The 15,396-nt window shown below is 38.6% G+C and overlaps 1 protein-coding gene across 6 annotated transcripts in view; it reads left to right on the forward strand.

The window, feature by feature from the left end:
• The window catches only part of KIAA0319L (KIAA0319 like), a 99,851-nt gene that overhangs the window by 56,151 nt on the left and 28,304 nt on the right, over window positions 1-15,396 (forward strand). For all 6 annotated transcript variants that reach the window (XM_087446310.1, XM_087446309.1, XM_014784134.2 and 3 more), the window contains exons 4-7: window positions 5,968-6,214; window positions 8,736-8,837; window positions 11,559-11,656; window positions 14,687-14,774. In XM_087446310.1, coding sequence (XP_087302436.1) covers window positions 5,968-6,214; window positions 8,736-8,837; window positions 11,559-11,656; window positions 14,687-14,774 — 535 coding nt within the window. The remainder of the gene's footprint in view (window positions 1-5,967; window positions 6,215-8,735; window positions 8,838-11,558; window positions 11,657-14,686; window positions 14,775-15,396) is intronic.

Genomic DNA, 15,396 nt, shown 5'->3' on the forward strand with positions numbered 1-15,396 from the left:
AACTGACTTCAGGTTGACTCAGATGTTGGAGTTAGTAGTCAAAGACTTCAAAGTATGTTCAGAGAACTAAAGGAAATTAAAGGAAAATGGCTTTAGTGAGTGAACAGTGAAGGAATTTCAAAAGAGAAATGTAAACAATTTCAAAAATGGGAAAATAGAAACAAGAGAACTTCCACTATGGCATCATGAAGGGATCCATAATTTTCTCATTGTAAAAAACAAGTATAAAACTGGACAATATTGTCAAAAACAAATATTTCAGGGCACTAGAAATATAATGCAGGCAGAAGCAAAGTGAGAAGTATTTATTCTTGAAAAGCTGGTAATGCTTTGAGCAAGTACAGTTGGGAGTCTGTGGTCTTCTTCCCGGGGCTTCTCCCATCTGTCCCTACCTCCATCACCCCAGATCGGGTGACAAGAAATGTAGTTTTACCAGGGTGCGGCTGCACATGAAAAATAGTAGCTTCTCTGCCAGAGGGGATGGACTTGATTTTGGGCAGAGGGTGAAAACTCACAGCTTTGCCAACTAAAAGTGGCAAACTTGGTTGAGAATTAATGGAGAGAATCCACAGCTTTGTAATTTTTTTTATTTTTATTTTTTTGTGAGGAAGATCAGCCCTGAGCTAACATCCGTGCTAATCATCCTCTTTTTGCTGAGGAAGACCAGCTCTGAGCTAACATCTATTGCCAATCCTCCTCCTTTTTTTCCCTTTGGCTCCCCAAAGCCCCAGTAGATAGTTGTATGTCATAGTTGCACATCCTTCTAGTAGCTGTATGTGGGATGTGGCCTCAGCATGGCTGGAGAAGCAGTGCATATGTGCACGCCTGGGATCCGAACCTGGGCTGCCAGTAGCGGAGTGCGTGCACTTAACCGCTAAGCCATGGGGCCGGCCCCGAGAACCCACAGCTTTGCTAGCTTCAGGTTGCCATGCCAGTTGGGGTAAGTGGTGGACCTGCCAGAAACTTAATGGGAAGATCCTGAAAATAAGAGAGCCGTAGAAGGGCTAAGATAAGCTCTCCACATGACTGAGAAACTACCTGCATGTGCAAGAGAGACCCAAGAGAGCCTGGTAAAAGGTAAAAATCAAGGGAGACTTGAGAATTGGCTGCAACTTTGAATGCATTCCCCAAGCAACACACAGATGGATTGGCAGAGGGTGAAGCTTTATGGGCTCAAAGTATTTGAGTGACTTCTGCCCAAATCATTGGCTGACTGCTAAACTATGCAGATACAGGGGTGATACCTAGGAAGCTGGGCTAAAATAAAAACAGGAGTAAAAAAAAAACTGAACAGAGCTATCAATGGCAACATACTGTGGGGGAGTCAGATTCTATAGTACAGGGAAGTTACTAAAAATAATCAACAGCCCAGCAGAAAAGTAAAACAGAATCCAGAGTTGCTACAATATATTATCTGAAATTTCCAGTTTTCCACTAGATGTTATGAGACATGCAAAAAAGGAATCAGCAAAGTGTGACCCATACTCAGAGAAAAAAAAAGTAATCAATAGAACTGAATTCTGAGTGGACTCAGTTGTCAGATTTAGCAAAGACTTCAATGCAGGTATTAAAAATATGCTTAAAAAAAAGGAATCTGTGTTCAGAGATTTAAAGGAGAGTGAGATGACAATTACTCAACAAATAGTGTCTCTAACCACTTTTATTCAACATTGTGCTGGAGGTCCTAGCTGATATGGTAATGCAAGAAAAAGAAATTAAAGGAATACAGATTGGAAATGAAGAAGCAAAACTGCCTTTATTCACAGATGATATAATCATGTACCTAGAAAATTCCAAGGAATGTACATAAAAGCAAGTGAAACTATTAAGTGAATTTAGCAAGGTTGCAGGATATAAGAACAATTTTTGGAGATCAGTTGTGTTTATATTAGCAATGAATAATTTGGAATTGAAGTTTTAAAAACTGTATTATAGCATCCGAAAACATGAAATACTTAGGGATAAATTTAACAAAATATGTGCAAGAGCTATATACTGAAAACTATAAAACACTACTGAGAGAAATTAAAGAACTGAATAAATGGAGAGATATACCATTAAAATGGATTGAATAGTGCCCCCTCCAAAATCATGTCTACCTGGAACGTCAGTATATGACCTTATTTGGGAATAGGATCTTTGCAGATGTAGTTAGTTAAGGATCTTGAAATGAAATTATCCTGTATTTAGGGTGGGCCCTAAGTCTAATCACTGATGTCTTTACAAGAGGAAGGAGAGGGAGATTTGGACCCACAGAGACACGAGGAAGAAGGCCATATGAAGATGGAGAGAGAGATTGGAGTTATGTTTCCACAAGCCAAGGAATGCTGAGAGGCTCTGGGAGCTGGAAGAGGATTCTCCTCAAAAGCCTTCAGAGGGAATGTGCCAATGCCTTAATTTTGTACTTCTGTCCTCTAAAGCTGTGAGAGAATAAATTTCTGTTGTGTTAAGCCACCAAGTTTGTGGTAATTTGTTATGGCAGCCCTAGGAAACTAATACAGCCACGTTCATGAATTGGGACTTAGAATGATCAAAATGATTTTGAAAATGAACAATAAAGTTGGAGGACTTAAACTATCTAACTTTAAGACTTTTTTTTTTTTTGAGGAAGATGGGCCCTGCACTAACACGTGTTGCCAATCTTCTTCTTTTTCTTTTTTCTCCCCAAAGCCCAAGTACATAGCTGTGTATCATAGTTGTAGAGTTGTAGCTCTTCTATGTGGGATGCCATCTCAGCGTGGCCTGATGAGTGGTGAGCAGGTCCGCGCCCAGGATCCGAACCGGCGAACCCTGGGCCACTGAAGCGGAATGCACAAACTCAACCGCTGCGGCACTGTGCCAGCCCCTAAGACTTTTTATAAAGCTGCAATAATCAAAGCAGTGGTATTGGTGTAAAGATAGACTAAATCAATGAAACAGAATAGAGTGCAGAGATAGAACCACACAAATATAGTCAATTAGTGTGCCAAGGCAATTCAGTGGGGAAAGGTTAATCTTTTCAATAAGTGGTGCTAGAACAATTGGATAGTGCTATGGAAAAACATGAACTTTAACCCTTACCTCACACCATACAGAAAAATTCGCTCAAAATGGATCATAGACCTAAATTTAAGAGCTAAAAACTATAAAACTTGTAAAAGAAAACACAGGAGAGCATTCTTGTCATCTTGTCACTAAATAAATAAGTCATTGAAAGCATCAGCCATAAAAGAAAAAATTGATAAATCGGAGCTCATCAAAATTACAAAGATTTGCTATTTAAAAGACACCGTTAAGGAAAATGAAAAGGCAAGCTGCATATATTTGCAAAGTACCTAACAAAGGACTTGTTCTTAGAATAATAAAGAGCTCTTGTAACTTAATTAGAAAACTAACAACAAAGCAAAGGATTTGAACAGATAGTCTACCAAAGAAGTTATGCAGGTGTCCAATAAGTACATGAAAAGATGCTCAACGTCATTAAATCACTACAAAAATGCAAATTAAAACCACAATAAGATGCCACTACACACCTCAGTAATGGCTAAAATTAAAAAGACTTCCTACACCAAATTCTGGCAAGGTTGTAGAGCAACTGGAATGCTCACTCTGGTGGTGGGACTATATAGTGGCACAACAGTTATTTTAGAACATTGTTTGGCAGTTTTTAAAAAAGTTAAAGGTACATGTTCCATGTGACCAGGCATTCTACCCGTAGATGTTTACCCAAGAGAAATGAAAAGATATGTCCATACAAAGAGTTGTAGAGGAATATTTATAGCAGCTCAGTTTGTAGTAGCCAAAAACTGGAGTCCACTCAAATGTCCATCTATTGGTGAATGAACAAACAAATTAATTGTGGTATAGTCATACAACAGAATACTACGCAGCAATCATAAGGAAAGAACTATCAATACACACAGCACCTTGGATGAATAGCAAAATAATTTTGCTGAGTGAAAGAAGCCAGACCAAAAAAAATTACATCCTGTGTGATTCACGTTATATAAAATTCTAGAAAATGCAAAGTATAATGACAGGAAGCAGAGCAGTGGTTGCTTAGGGAAGTGGGTGGGGAGAAGAGATTACAAAGGAGCATGAGGAATCTTTGGAACTGATGGATATGTTCATTATCTTGATTGTGGTGATAGTTTCATAGGTGTATACATATGTCAAAATTTGTCAAATTGTACACTTTACATACATTAAGTTTATTGTATGTCAGTTATACCTTAATAAAATTGTAAAGAAAATGGACAAAGATTTGAATAAATTTCACCAAAGAAAATATATGACTGGCCGATAAACACATGAAAAGATGTTCAACCTCATTAGTCATCAGGAAAATGCAAATTAAATCACAGTGAGATATCATTAGAATGATAAAAAATAAAAAGGCCAAGAATACAAAATATTGAAGAAGTTGTGGAGCAACTGGAACTCTCATACATTGCTGGTGGAAATGCAAAATGGTACAGCCACTTTGGATAACAGTTCACAGTTTCTTATAAAGTTAAACATACACTTGCATGTAACCAGCAATTCTGCTTCTAAGTATTTACCCAAGAGAAATTAAAACATATGTTTAGAGAAACATTTGTATTCAAACGTTTGTAGCAGCTTTATTTATAAGAGCTGAAAACTGAAAACAACTTAAATCTCCATTAATAGATGAATGGATAAATAAATTTTGGTGTATCTCTATAATAGTATACTACTTGGTAATAAAAAAGAATGAACTACTGATATACACAATAACATGGGTGAATCTTAAAAACATTATGTTGAGTGAAAGCAGCCAGAAACAAAAATAGTATGTATATGATACTTTTATATGAAATACAAGAAAACCCAAACTAACTAATGGTGACAGAAAACAAGTCAGTGGTTGCCTGAACCTGTGGGTGGAGGCAGGAATTTACTGCAAAGGGGCATCAATCAACTTCTGGGGCTGATAGAAATGTTTTCTCTCTTGATTGTGATTACATGGGTTTATACACTTGTCAAAATGCATTGACCAACACTTGAAATGTGTGCAGTTTATTTTATGTAAATTGTACTTCAATTAATTGTTTAAAAAAATCCATACCACTCTCCTTGTTCAGCCACTTGGATAGCCATTTGGATAAATACAGTACCCTCCTAAGTGGTATTCCTGCTGTTGTCTTATTTCGTCAAACCGATACGCTAAATGATCCATTTAAAACAGAAACTTGACCTTGTCACTTCCCTGCATACAACCCTTTAATTGCTCACAATTACCTGGTTACTTAAAGTAGCATATAACATCTTCCTTAGTCTGCCCCTTGACTGTCTTTCCAGCTCATCTTGCCTTACTTCCTGCTTCTCACTTTGCTTATGGCTCTCAGTTCCCAACACAGGCCATGTTAATCTCATTTCTCATGCCTATGCTCATCTTTCCCCTCAGCCTTTAAAATTCAGCTCAAGACTCTTCCTCTAGGAAGCCTTTATTTAAAACATCCTTCTTCGCATGCTCCCTCTCTCTGAGAGAGGAGATAAGTACCCTAAGATTGTGTTGCTTTGGTTCATCATAACTTTTATAGGTATATTTACCATTTGGCTTTATTATGTGTTTAGTTCTCTCTCCCCCACTAGATTGCGCACTGGTTGAGCACAGTGATTATGTTTTTTTTAATATTTTGGATCCACAAGGCCTGTTCCATAATAGGTGCTCAATAAGTATTTGTAGAAAGGTTAAATATAAATGTTAAGTGAGAAAAGAAGATAAAAGTATACATAGTATGATTATTACTATTTTGTTTTAAGCAAAACTCTGCATAGAAAAAAAGGTTGGGAAGACTTATGTCAATATTTTAACATGACTTTGGGTGGTGAAATTAGTTTAATATTTTTGACAGTTTTGCATTTTCTAAAAAACATTTAACATGCAATTATTTCATGAGACATGACCTAGAAAACTGGCTGTATAACTTTTGCCTACTCAAATGAATTTTTGCATTTCTTTAGGTCCACAAGGCAGTTACAACTTCCAATCCCTTAACTGTAGACCTGACTGCAGAGATTCCTCTTTGGTTAAAGAATATGTCAGTCCAGCCTGAGCCATCAGAGGATCCCGGTACTACGCCTAGTACTCAGCAAGTAAACAGGCCTGGGAAAATCCAGATTGCTACCCCTCTGCCAGTGGCTCCCTCCTACAGTTATGCTACCCCCACCCCCCAGGCCTCTTTGCAGAGCACCTCAGCACCATACCCAGGTGAGGCCCTTTGATTCTGCCCTTGGAGATAGGATGGGAAAGTAGAGCGTTTGATCAAAGTGTTCTCTTTTAGTGGAAAGAAAGGAGGGAGGCATGAGTTTTGAATACTGTAGGCTAGAGGAAAAAATAACCCTGTCCCTATAATCATAGGACTTGGGGCTCTCGATCCTTTTCTCAATAGGCCCCAGCCCGTGGGAATTTATGAGGCTCATTTTCCCAGAGCCAGATTCTACTGTGCCTGGGACTTAAAGGTGCAAGAGTTAAATAAGTAATGTTCAAGGGATTAAGCAAACAGAGGCCATTGGGAAAAAAGAGTTGGATCTGTTTGTTGGATCTGAAAGGCTGATTGTAGGTCAGATATTTATCTCTCTGATTTTGACAGCATCTTTATTTTTATTTTTATTTTTTTAAAGATTTTATTTATTTATTTTTCCCCCAAAGCCCCAGTACATAGTTGTCTGTCATAGCTGCACATCCTTCTAGTTGCTGTATGTGGGACGCGGCCTCAGCATGGCTGGAGGAGTGGTGCCTCGGTGCGCACCCGGGATCCGAACCCGGGCCGCCGGCAGCGGAGCGCACGCACTTAACCGCTAAGCCACGGGGCCGGCCCAGCATCTTTATTTTTAAAGCAACCCATAGAAAGGAGATTCATACATAGAGTGTTGCCTTAACAACAAATCTGTGCTTCACCAGTGCTGTTCTAAGGTATTAGGAGGAAATGGTTAATCAAGGAAACTAAGTTGATCTTTATCCCCTGAAAGAAGTCAACAGAGTGAAGCAAAGCCAGTGAAAACAAAATTTTGCCAATTTTTAATTTCCTAGAGTCTCCTTTGGTGGTAATATAACATGAAATTTTAGGGTTTCAATCCCGAGGCACCAAAGTAATGTTTGTATTCAGACAGAATGCCTGTAACTTTTGGTGTAATTGTGAAGGGTTTGAGTTGCACTGTATTTTTGTCCATTATACAATCTCTGAGTATAGTGGTTTCTTTCTTTCTTTCTTGTGAAAATCACTTCAGAGAATTCTAATTCCACTTCCTGGAATGTCTAAATGCTGAAACTTCCATAAAGGATGGTTTCATTTCTCCCCAAGTGCAATGTTCCCAAGCAGACAGATAAATCTCAAATTTCCTATTTTTCTAGGAAGCCCTTCTCACCTCCCAGTCTTGAAATATGGGTGGACCACCCAGCTGTTTGCTTTAAGCTCTTCTAGTCCCTAGGTCTCATACCAAATGAACAATTATTGTCAGAGAAATAAGATTTATATAATCAGTGCTTCTCAACAACCTGCAAACATTTTTGGTTGTTACAGCTGTGGAGGAGGGGTGCTACTGACATCTAGTGGGTAGAGGCCAGGGATACTGCTAAACATCTTACAGTACAATCCTCCCCACAACAGAGAAGAATCAGTTCCAAAATGTCAATAGTGCCATGCTTGAGAAACTCTGACATATATGAAATAGCTAGTGAATAGTATAAAGACACTATATAGCTATGTGCTAACGTGGTGTTCCAAAAATGCTCAAGTAGTTCAGGAAGTAGATCGGTTTGAACTGAAATGGTCTGGGAAGATTTCTTGGAGAGAAGACTGGCTTTAAGCTAGAAACAGAGTACTGTATTTAGAATAAAGAAAGGCAAACACCCCAATTGAGGGAAATAGCTTTTACCAAGTCCCCAAGAATAGACCATGGCTTCTGTGGAACACAAGAGGGAAAATTAGTATGACTAGAGGCAGAACTGGGTAGGAAGGGTGAGATGGTATGATCAGATGATAGTGGTTCTCTAATGCCAGGTTAGGAGTTTGGTTTTAAACATGGTGTGGGAGTAGGGGTCTTAAGTAGGAGAGTATCATGGTGAGTGAGTATTTTAGAAAAATTAATGGTGGTGGGTGTTTTAGGAAGACAGAACGGCTTAGAGTGGGGAGAGCTAGCAGAGGGAAGACCAATTAAGATTCTTGGAATAATCTAAGTCTAGCGTTAGAGCAACCGGAATGGAAAGAAATTAAGGCTGGCCTTGTGACCGACACTTGCCTTTCTTTCTAGGAACTGTATATATGTATTTTATTAGAAAGTTATTTATCAGCATAAAGGTGATCCTTGAAACAGAGTTGAACTCTGTGGAAAGTACTTTATAAAGAGGGCTTAGGGACAGACCACAGTTAAAAAACAGTAGAGAAAAACTTAGAGAGAGGAAGAAAGCAGAATAATATGGTGTCATGCTAATCAAGAGTTTTAAGATGGAGGCAGTCAGCAGAATTAGATGCCACAGACGTGAAGGATGAGCATGAGAAACAGCTGTTTGATTTGCTAATAAGCAGTTTGTTGATGACCTCCAAAGATGCTTTTCAATGTAAAAGTGGGGGCAGAATCAAATTTCAGGGGATTAGAGAGGATAAACAATGAGGAAATACAGGCAGTAGCTGAATATTGTTCATAAAAGAAATTTGACCACAAAAGGAAGGAGAGAAATGAGATGGTCTGGATCTAATTTCTTATCTCTTGTATATTTTCCTTGTTTCCAGTTATAAAGGAACTGGTGGTATCTGCTGGAGATAGTGTCCAGATGACCCTGCCTAAGAATGAAGTTCAATTAAATGCATATGTTCTCCCAGAACCACTTGAAGGTAAAACATTCCCTTACATTTGGATAATTAATGTTTTAGTTTATAATGATATCTACATACCTTAACTCATTTACTCATTGCAACAGTCCTTTGAGACTAGGATATAGCTTGCATATGCACAAATATTTATGTGATACGAGAGGCAATATAATGTTTGAGATCATAGACTTTTGATGTCAAGCCTGGATTCAAATCCCAGCTCAGCCAGTCATTAGCTGAATGATTTTAAGCAAATTATTTAACTTCTCTGAGTTTCCATTTCTTTCTCAGTAAAATGAGGATAATAATTCCTACTTCATAAGATTACTTTAAGAGCAAAATGAAATGGTATATAAGGCACCTACTTTGGTGCCTAGCATATAGCTGATGCTCATTAAATGTAGGTTGTATTATACCCATTTAAAAGGGGAAGACACTGAGTGAGACTCAGGTTAGTCTGTTTATTTTGGCCAAACAACTAGTAAACAGCAGATGCAAAACTTGGAGAGAAGTTATTATATTCAATTGAATATAGATTTGAAACTTAAAAAAAAAGACAATCCCAGTGTGATATACAAAATTCATATTTATAAAATATATAAATTAGGGAATGATTAATTTATTATTTAAGAAAACTTTTGTAATATGAGCATCCCTTTCACCTTTGAAGTATATGTTAATATACCAAAGTTTGACTTATAAACACATAGGTATAATATCTTAAGACTATCTATGACATGAAGTGAAGCATACTTTGATGCAAAATAATTGCATTGGGTTTATGTTACTCTTGTTATAAGGTTAGACAAATAGAATGCCATACTCTATTCAGGATGGAGTCCTTCCATTTTAGGTACACACATTTCCAATACAATATTCCTAATTTCTGGGTGTAATACCAAATAGTGTATTTATGCAAAAAGTACTTTTCCAGAACTGAAATGTTCTCTCTGTTCTATATTTCTGCCCTCAAATTGAGGTTTCCTTGTCAGTTCATTCCACCTTCCTCTATAGAGATGCTTTTTCCTTTCCTCCTCTGGTAGTAAGTTAAAGTGAACGGATTTGTTGGCCTTTGAAGATGGAGGTGAGGAAAGAACTGCCTTGAGCTGTGATTGCTTCAACTCTTTTGTGAAAGATATGCTGGGCTGTACTGTGTTTTCCTTCCTAACCCCTATCTGCATGTGTATTTCTGTGAGTTAATATCACTTTGTAGATCAGTATTTCAAAACACATGAGTTGAGAAACAGATTCTCTTCAACTCTCCTGTTCCCAAGTTCTTCAGCCCTTATCAGGTACATGAGATGGATAGTTTCAAACTTTCAAAGGTAGGGGATGATGAGGCAGGACCAGCTCTACCTGCTCTCTATCCCCCTCATCTCCTGTGGCAGCTCTCAGGATCCCTCTCGGGTTCAGAGGCAGAGTTTGAAAACCACTGCCCTAAATCATAAAACTAGCATTCTGTCTAACAGACCTATACTCAGTTGTTCCTACCCTTGGGCAAATTTCTGGCTGTAAGGCGTAGTTCATCCCCTGAGCTTTTCTGTCCTAGGAATATTGTCCTTTTTTGAAATTTGTGTTGCTAGCCTTAGATATTATAAAATGATCAGTTTCCAAACTAGTGTGAGTCTGTTTTCTGTATGGAAAAAAAAATTTCCAACTATAGTTGGAAGAAATGTCATCTTTTAGCACCAGTCCTCCTTCTGCTGCTTCTTTCCTGCTCATCACCTAACCTAACTTCCACGTATACATTTGGGAGAGCTGCCTGGGGCTGACAGCTGGCCAAAACAAAACTAGTATTTTGGGGAGGAAGGAAGAGTAATAGATCTTGTATCTTAGGCTTATGAAATAAAATCTGGTCTTAAGATGAAGGCTATCTAGGAATTAGGTTCTATGTGTGAACTGTAACTTTTGAACTCATGAAATAAGAAAAAGATGACATTCTCTTCTAAACATTTGGGGTTTCTCTTTTTTCCTTTTGGGTGGTAACTTAAACTAAACCTTCCTACCAAATCCCACCCTTCCCTAGCCAGAAATGCATTTTGTTCCAAAAAATTTAAGACCACTTTTGCTGGGGAGAGATTCCCTTTAGATAAAGGATTCTATCCTTGCCCTACCCAGTCATATAGTCTAAGCTACAAATGAGGACCATTTAATGCTTCATTTGATCTTAATTAATTTCAGTGGGGCCTGTTTTAAATGGGCCATCCCCTACCATCTTCTGCAGTGTGTTATTTAGCTCAGTAGGAATGAAGTAGCTCTTGTAACTCACCAGGGTGTGATGACCTCAGTGAGACGAGCATTGTTAGCACTCTGTAAAAAGCTATTTTTGAACCATGTTATTTAGAAGTCATTGCTGTGCTGTGTTGCAAAAGAAGTTTTGCAAGAAAATGGCGTTTGTTCCCAATGAGTTCATCTATAGTGGTTGGTAGGGCATGTATTTTCACCGGGATGCCACATCATGAGCAACCTGGTATTTTGAGGGAGGATTGGCCCTGAGGAGGGTGGGTATGGGGCAGGAATGAGCATTGCTGGGAGAGAGTGGAAGAAACCCTGACTGTAGCTGAGTCAGCGGAATCCACCTTTTGAACAGAATGTTTGGTTTCCCTAGAGGCTTTGGGGTGAAATCTTAAAAACTAAGGCCTTGTCAAGAATTAGAACAGGTTTGTTATTGGCAGGCTGTATGGCTGCCCTCTTTGTGTGTAGGTGTGTGTTTTGATGATTTCTATAACGGCCCTTCTATAGGAGAAACCTACACCTATGAGTGGCAGCTGATTACTCATCCTAAAGACTACAGTGGAGAAGTGGAAGGGAAACATTCCCAGATCCTCAAACTATCCAAGGTGAATTTGCCTCCTGTCATTTGCAGGGCTGGGGGAGAGGTGTTGACCATTTTTCAAAATGTATACTATTGGATTTTCTGTCCACACTTAAGTCGGGAATAATCTTTCAGAACTGAATCCTCCAAAAGTCTGACTGGCTGACATCCAGTGTTTGTTAGTGTATGATTCTCAAATTTTCATTTATGTTGAGAAGACTGTATAAGCGTGGTGGTCATAGCTGAAAATATACACTAAACAGCTTTTAAGGGTAACATAAGGATTTTAGAATTTGGGAGATAAGTTGGTTATTTGTGGCCACATGATTGTGTAAATTGGCTCAGTCTTTTTTGGGATTCAGTATAGTTATTAAGAGCCATAAAAACGTTCATGTTCTTTGGCCAAGCAATCTCATTCATTCATTCATTCGTTCATTCTTTCAGCAGCAGTTCATTGTATACTAGTTATGTGGCAGGAATTGGGGATTTACCAGTGAATTGATCATAATCCTAACATTGAAGGACAATAGAGTCTAATAGGTCACACTGACCGGAAGCAGATAATTATAAGAGGGGATACGCAAGGGGTCTTGAAGCCCTGGGGAGTTAGAGTAGATTTCTTAGAGTTTGCCTAATTGGGTCATGAAACATGACTAATTTACTGGGTAAAGAATGGAGCGATAATACCCCAAGCAGAGGAAGTAATATGTCCACTGGGCCAAATATTAGAAAGAAAATGTAGGAAAAAGGGAATTATATGTGGTTCAGCCTGACTGGACCCTATGGTATGAGAAGAGCAGTAGCACAAGTAAGTTGGAGAGATGCAGGGGCCAGATTGCACAGAGCCTTATATGCCAGAGTAAGGACTTTGAATCTTATGCAGAGAGAATATAGAAGCTTTGAAAGGTTTTAAGCAGGAGAAAGACGTGTTCAGATTTTCAGTTTAGAAGGATCACCCTGACTGCAGACCAGTGAAGAATCTGTTGAAAAATGTAGGTGTGAGATGATAATAGCCTGAGTAAAAAAACTAAAAAAATAAAACTTAAAAACCACCTATTGAGCTCATACCATGTGCCAGACACAGTGCTAATTGTTTTATGCAATTATTTCATTTAATCTTTATAACAACTCCAAGATGTAGATACTAATATCTGTTTTAAAAATGACAAAACTAAAAATTGGAAAAATAAAATGGTTTGGCAAAAGTTAACAAAGCTATTAAATAGGAGATTTGAACTGGAACTTTCTGTCTCTAATGCTCATGCTTTTAATGACTATCCCATGATGAATGGTTAAAAACTAAGGTGATGGCAGTGTGAATGGAGAGAAGTGACTGGATTTGAGAAATATAATGGAGGTTGACTTGATAAGACTTGGTGATCAATTAATTGGGTGGAGATGTTAGGGAAGAGAAGTCTAGGATAATTCTAGCCTTTGGCTTAGGCACCTGCGTGGATTTTGATGTGATTGTGGTGACATTCACTGAAATGAGGAGCACAGAAAAAGGAGCAGGTTTGGGGGAGGTTTGCAGATGGTTAATTCATTTCTGGACAGAGTGAGTTTGAGGTACCTGTGAAATATTTGAGTAGAGGTGGCCAGTAAGTAGCTGGGGGTGAGGGGCTAGAGATCAGTATACAAGTCTGGGCTAGAGCGGTAAATGAGCACATCAGCCTCAAATAGATGACAGTTGAAACCATGGTAACAGATGAGATCATGCAGAGAGCACGTGTAGAGTGAAGAAATAAACGGGTTGCCATTGGAATCCTGGGGAACACTGTCATTAAAGATATGAAAGGGAGAGGAAACTGAAGGAAATGAGGAGTGGGCAGAGAAGTGAAATCCAGGGAAGGAGAGCATTGTAGGAAGAAGGAAATAGTCAAAAACACTACATGGGGTCAGTTAGCATTTACCCAAAGAAGATAATTCAACAGAAAGAAAAAAACCCATTTGCCTGAAAGATGTTCATCACAGTATTAGTTATAATAGTAAAAATTTGGAAACAACCCAAATACCCAGCAATGTGGAATGCTTATGTGAATTATGGCATATTTATTCATGTACTATTCTGCAGCCATTAAAATGACTATTAAAAAGACTATTATAATGGGGAAAGTGTTCACGCTAAATGAATGGAAAAGAGAACAATAAAAAGTTTGATATATACCTTGATTTTAGCTGGACTCTGAATACCATTGAAATACAAGGTTATCTTGAAGTTAGGGATCTTATCTTATTCATCTCCAAACCCCACGCCTAGGACAATGACTGGTACATACTTGGTTCTCAATAAATGTTTGTTGAACAAATAAACTGTTTAAAACTACTTTTTTTTTTCCCTGAGGAAGATTCGCCCTGAGCTAATATCTGTTCCCAATCTTCCTCTTTTTTTCTTTTTTTTTTAATGTGAGCCACCACGACAGCATAGCCACTAACAGATGAGTGGTATGGTTCCGCGCCTGGGAACCAAACCCAGGCTGCCAAAGCAGAGCACGCTGAACTTTAACCACTAGGCCGTTGGAGCTGGCTCTAAAACTATTTTTTGTGTGTGGTCAAGGATTAGAAGGAAATAAGAGAAATATGATTAATTGATGTGTTAGGACAGTGGGATTGTGGGTAATTTTTTTTCTTTCATATTTTGTTTATACAGTTAGTGGAAATCGAGAGGGAAAAATATTCAGATATTTGGGAGCTATTTGGTATTTTTACAAAATGTTTTTCTTTGCAGAGATGATTGTTTTAATTTCATAACTCTGTGAAGTTGGATGTTTGGGCCCTTAATAGTTCTTCTGAAAAGAAAATGGGAGTACAGAGATATTGAAATCCCTTCTGTTGTTCTAGAGTCAGCTAGTAATAAGATTCACATTAAAAGCTATGTTTTTTTCCGTTTCTAATTCATTGTTTCATCTCTTCAGCTAGTTTACTTTCTCCATTTTGGAAACAGCACAGGAAGAGGAGAGTGCAAGAATCAACATAGGAAAGTTCAGATATATATGTTATTTTAAATATAATCACTGCTCTTTGTGACGATCTAAAAGATCTTCTCTCACTTGTGCAGCTCACTCCAGGCCTGTATGAATTCAAAGTGATTGTAGATGGTCAAAATGCCCATGGGGAAGGCTATGTGAACGTGACGGTAAAACCAGGTATGTCTCTCTCAGTCGTGGCTGTGTCTCTGTTGCTCCCTCAGCAGAATTCCCTAGGAGATGGAGATTTGACTTGGGGGGTTTTTAATTCCCATTCTTTTTTTGTAATATATTTATTGGGCAATTCCTAGTTCAATGTAGTAAAAGGTTAGAGTGGCAAAGTATATACTTTATTTTTTTTTTAATAATTTTATTTATTTATTTATTTTCCCCCCAAAGCCCCAGTAGATAGTTGTATGTCATAGCTGCACATCCTTCCAGTTGCTGTATGTGGGACGCGGCCTCAGCATGGCAGGAGAAGCGGTGCGTCGGTACGCGCCTGGGATCCTAACCCGGGCCGCCAGCAGCGGAGTGCGTGCACCTAACCGCTAAGCCATGGGGCTGGCCCCCAAAGTATATACTTTAGTTCTAGTTGGAACATTTGGCTGGGCAGGGAAACATTAGTCACATGGCCCATAGTGCAGTATGGCCTGAGCAATAGTCTATCTACCTGAAAACTACTTCTCCAAGTGGCTCATGCTGAGAGAGGACCATGTGTTGTAATTAAGAGACACAAGAAAGCCTAGGAGAAGCATGTAAAAGGAAAACCAGCCAAGTGGCTGCCTTTTCTGATCTCTTTCCA

Source organism: Ceratotherium simum, chromosome 22, assembly GCF_057802395.1.
Source record: "Ceratotherium simum simum isolate JZ-2026a chromosome 22, ASM5780239v1, whole genome shotgun sequence".
Classification (NCBI taxonomy): Eukaryota; Metazoa; Chordata; class Mammalia; order Perissodactyla; family Rhinocerotidae; genus Ceratotherium; species Ceratotherium simum.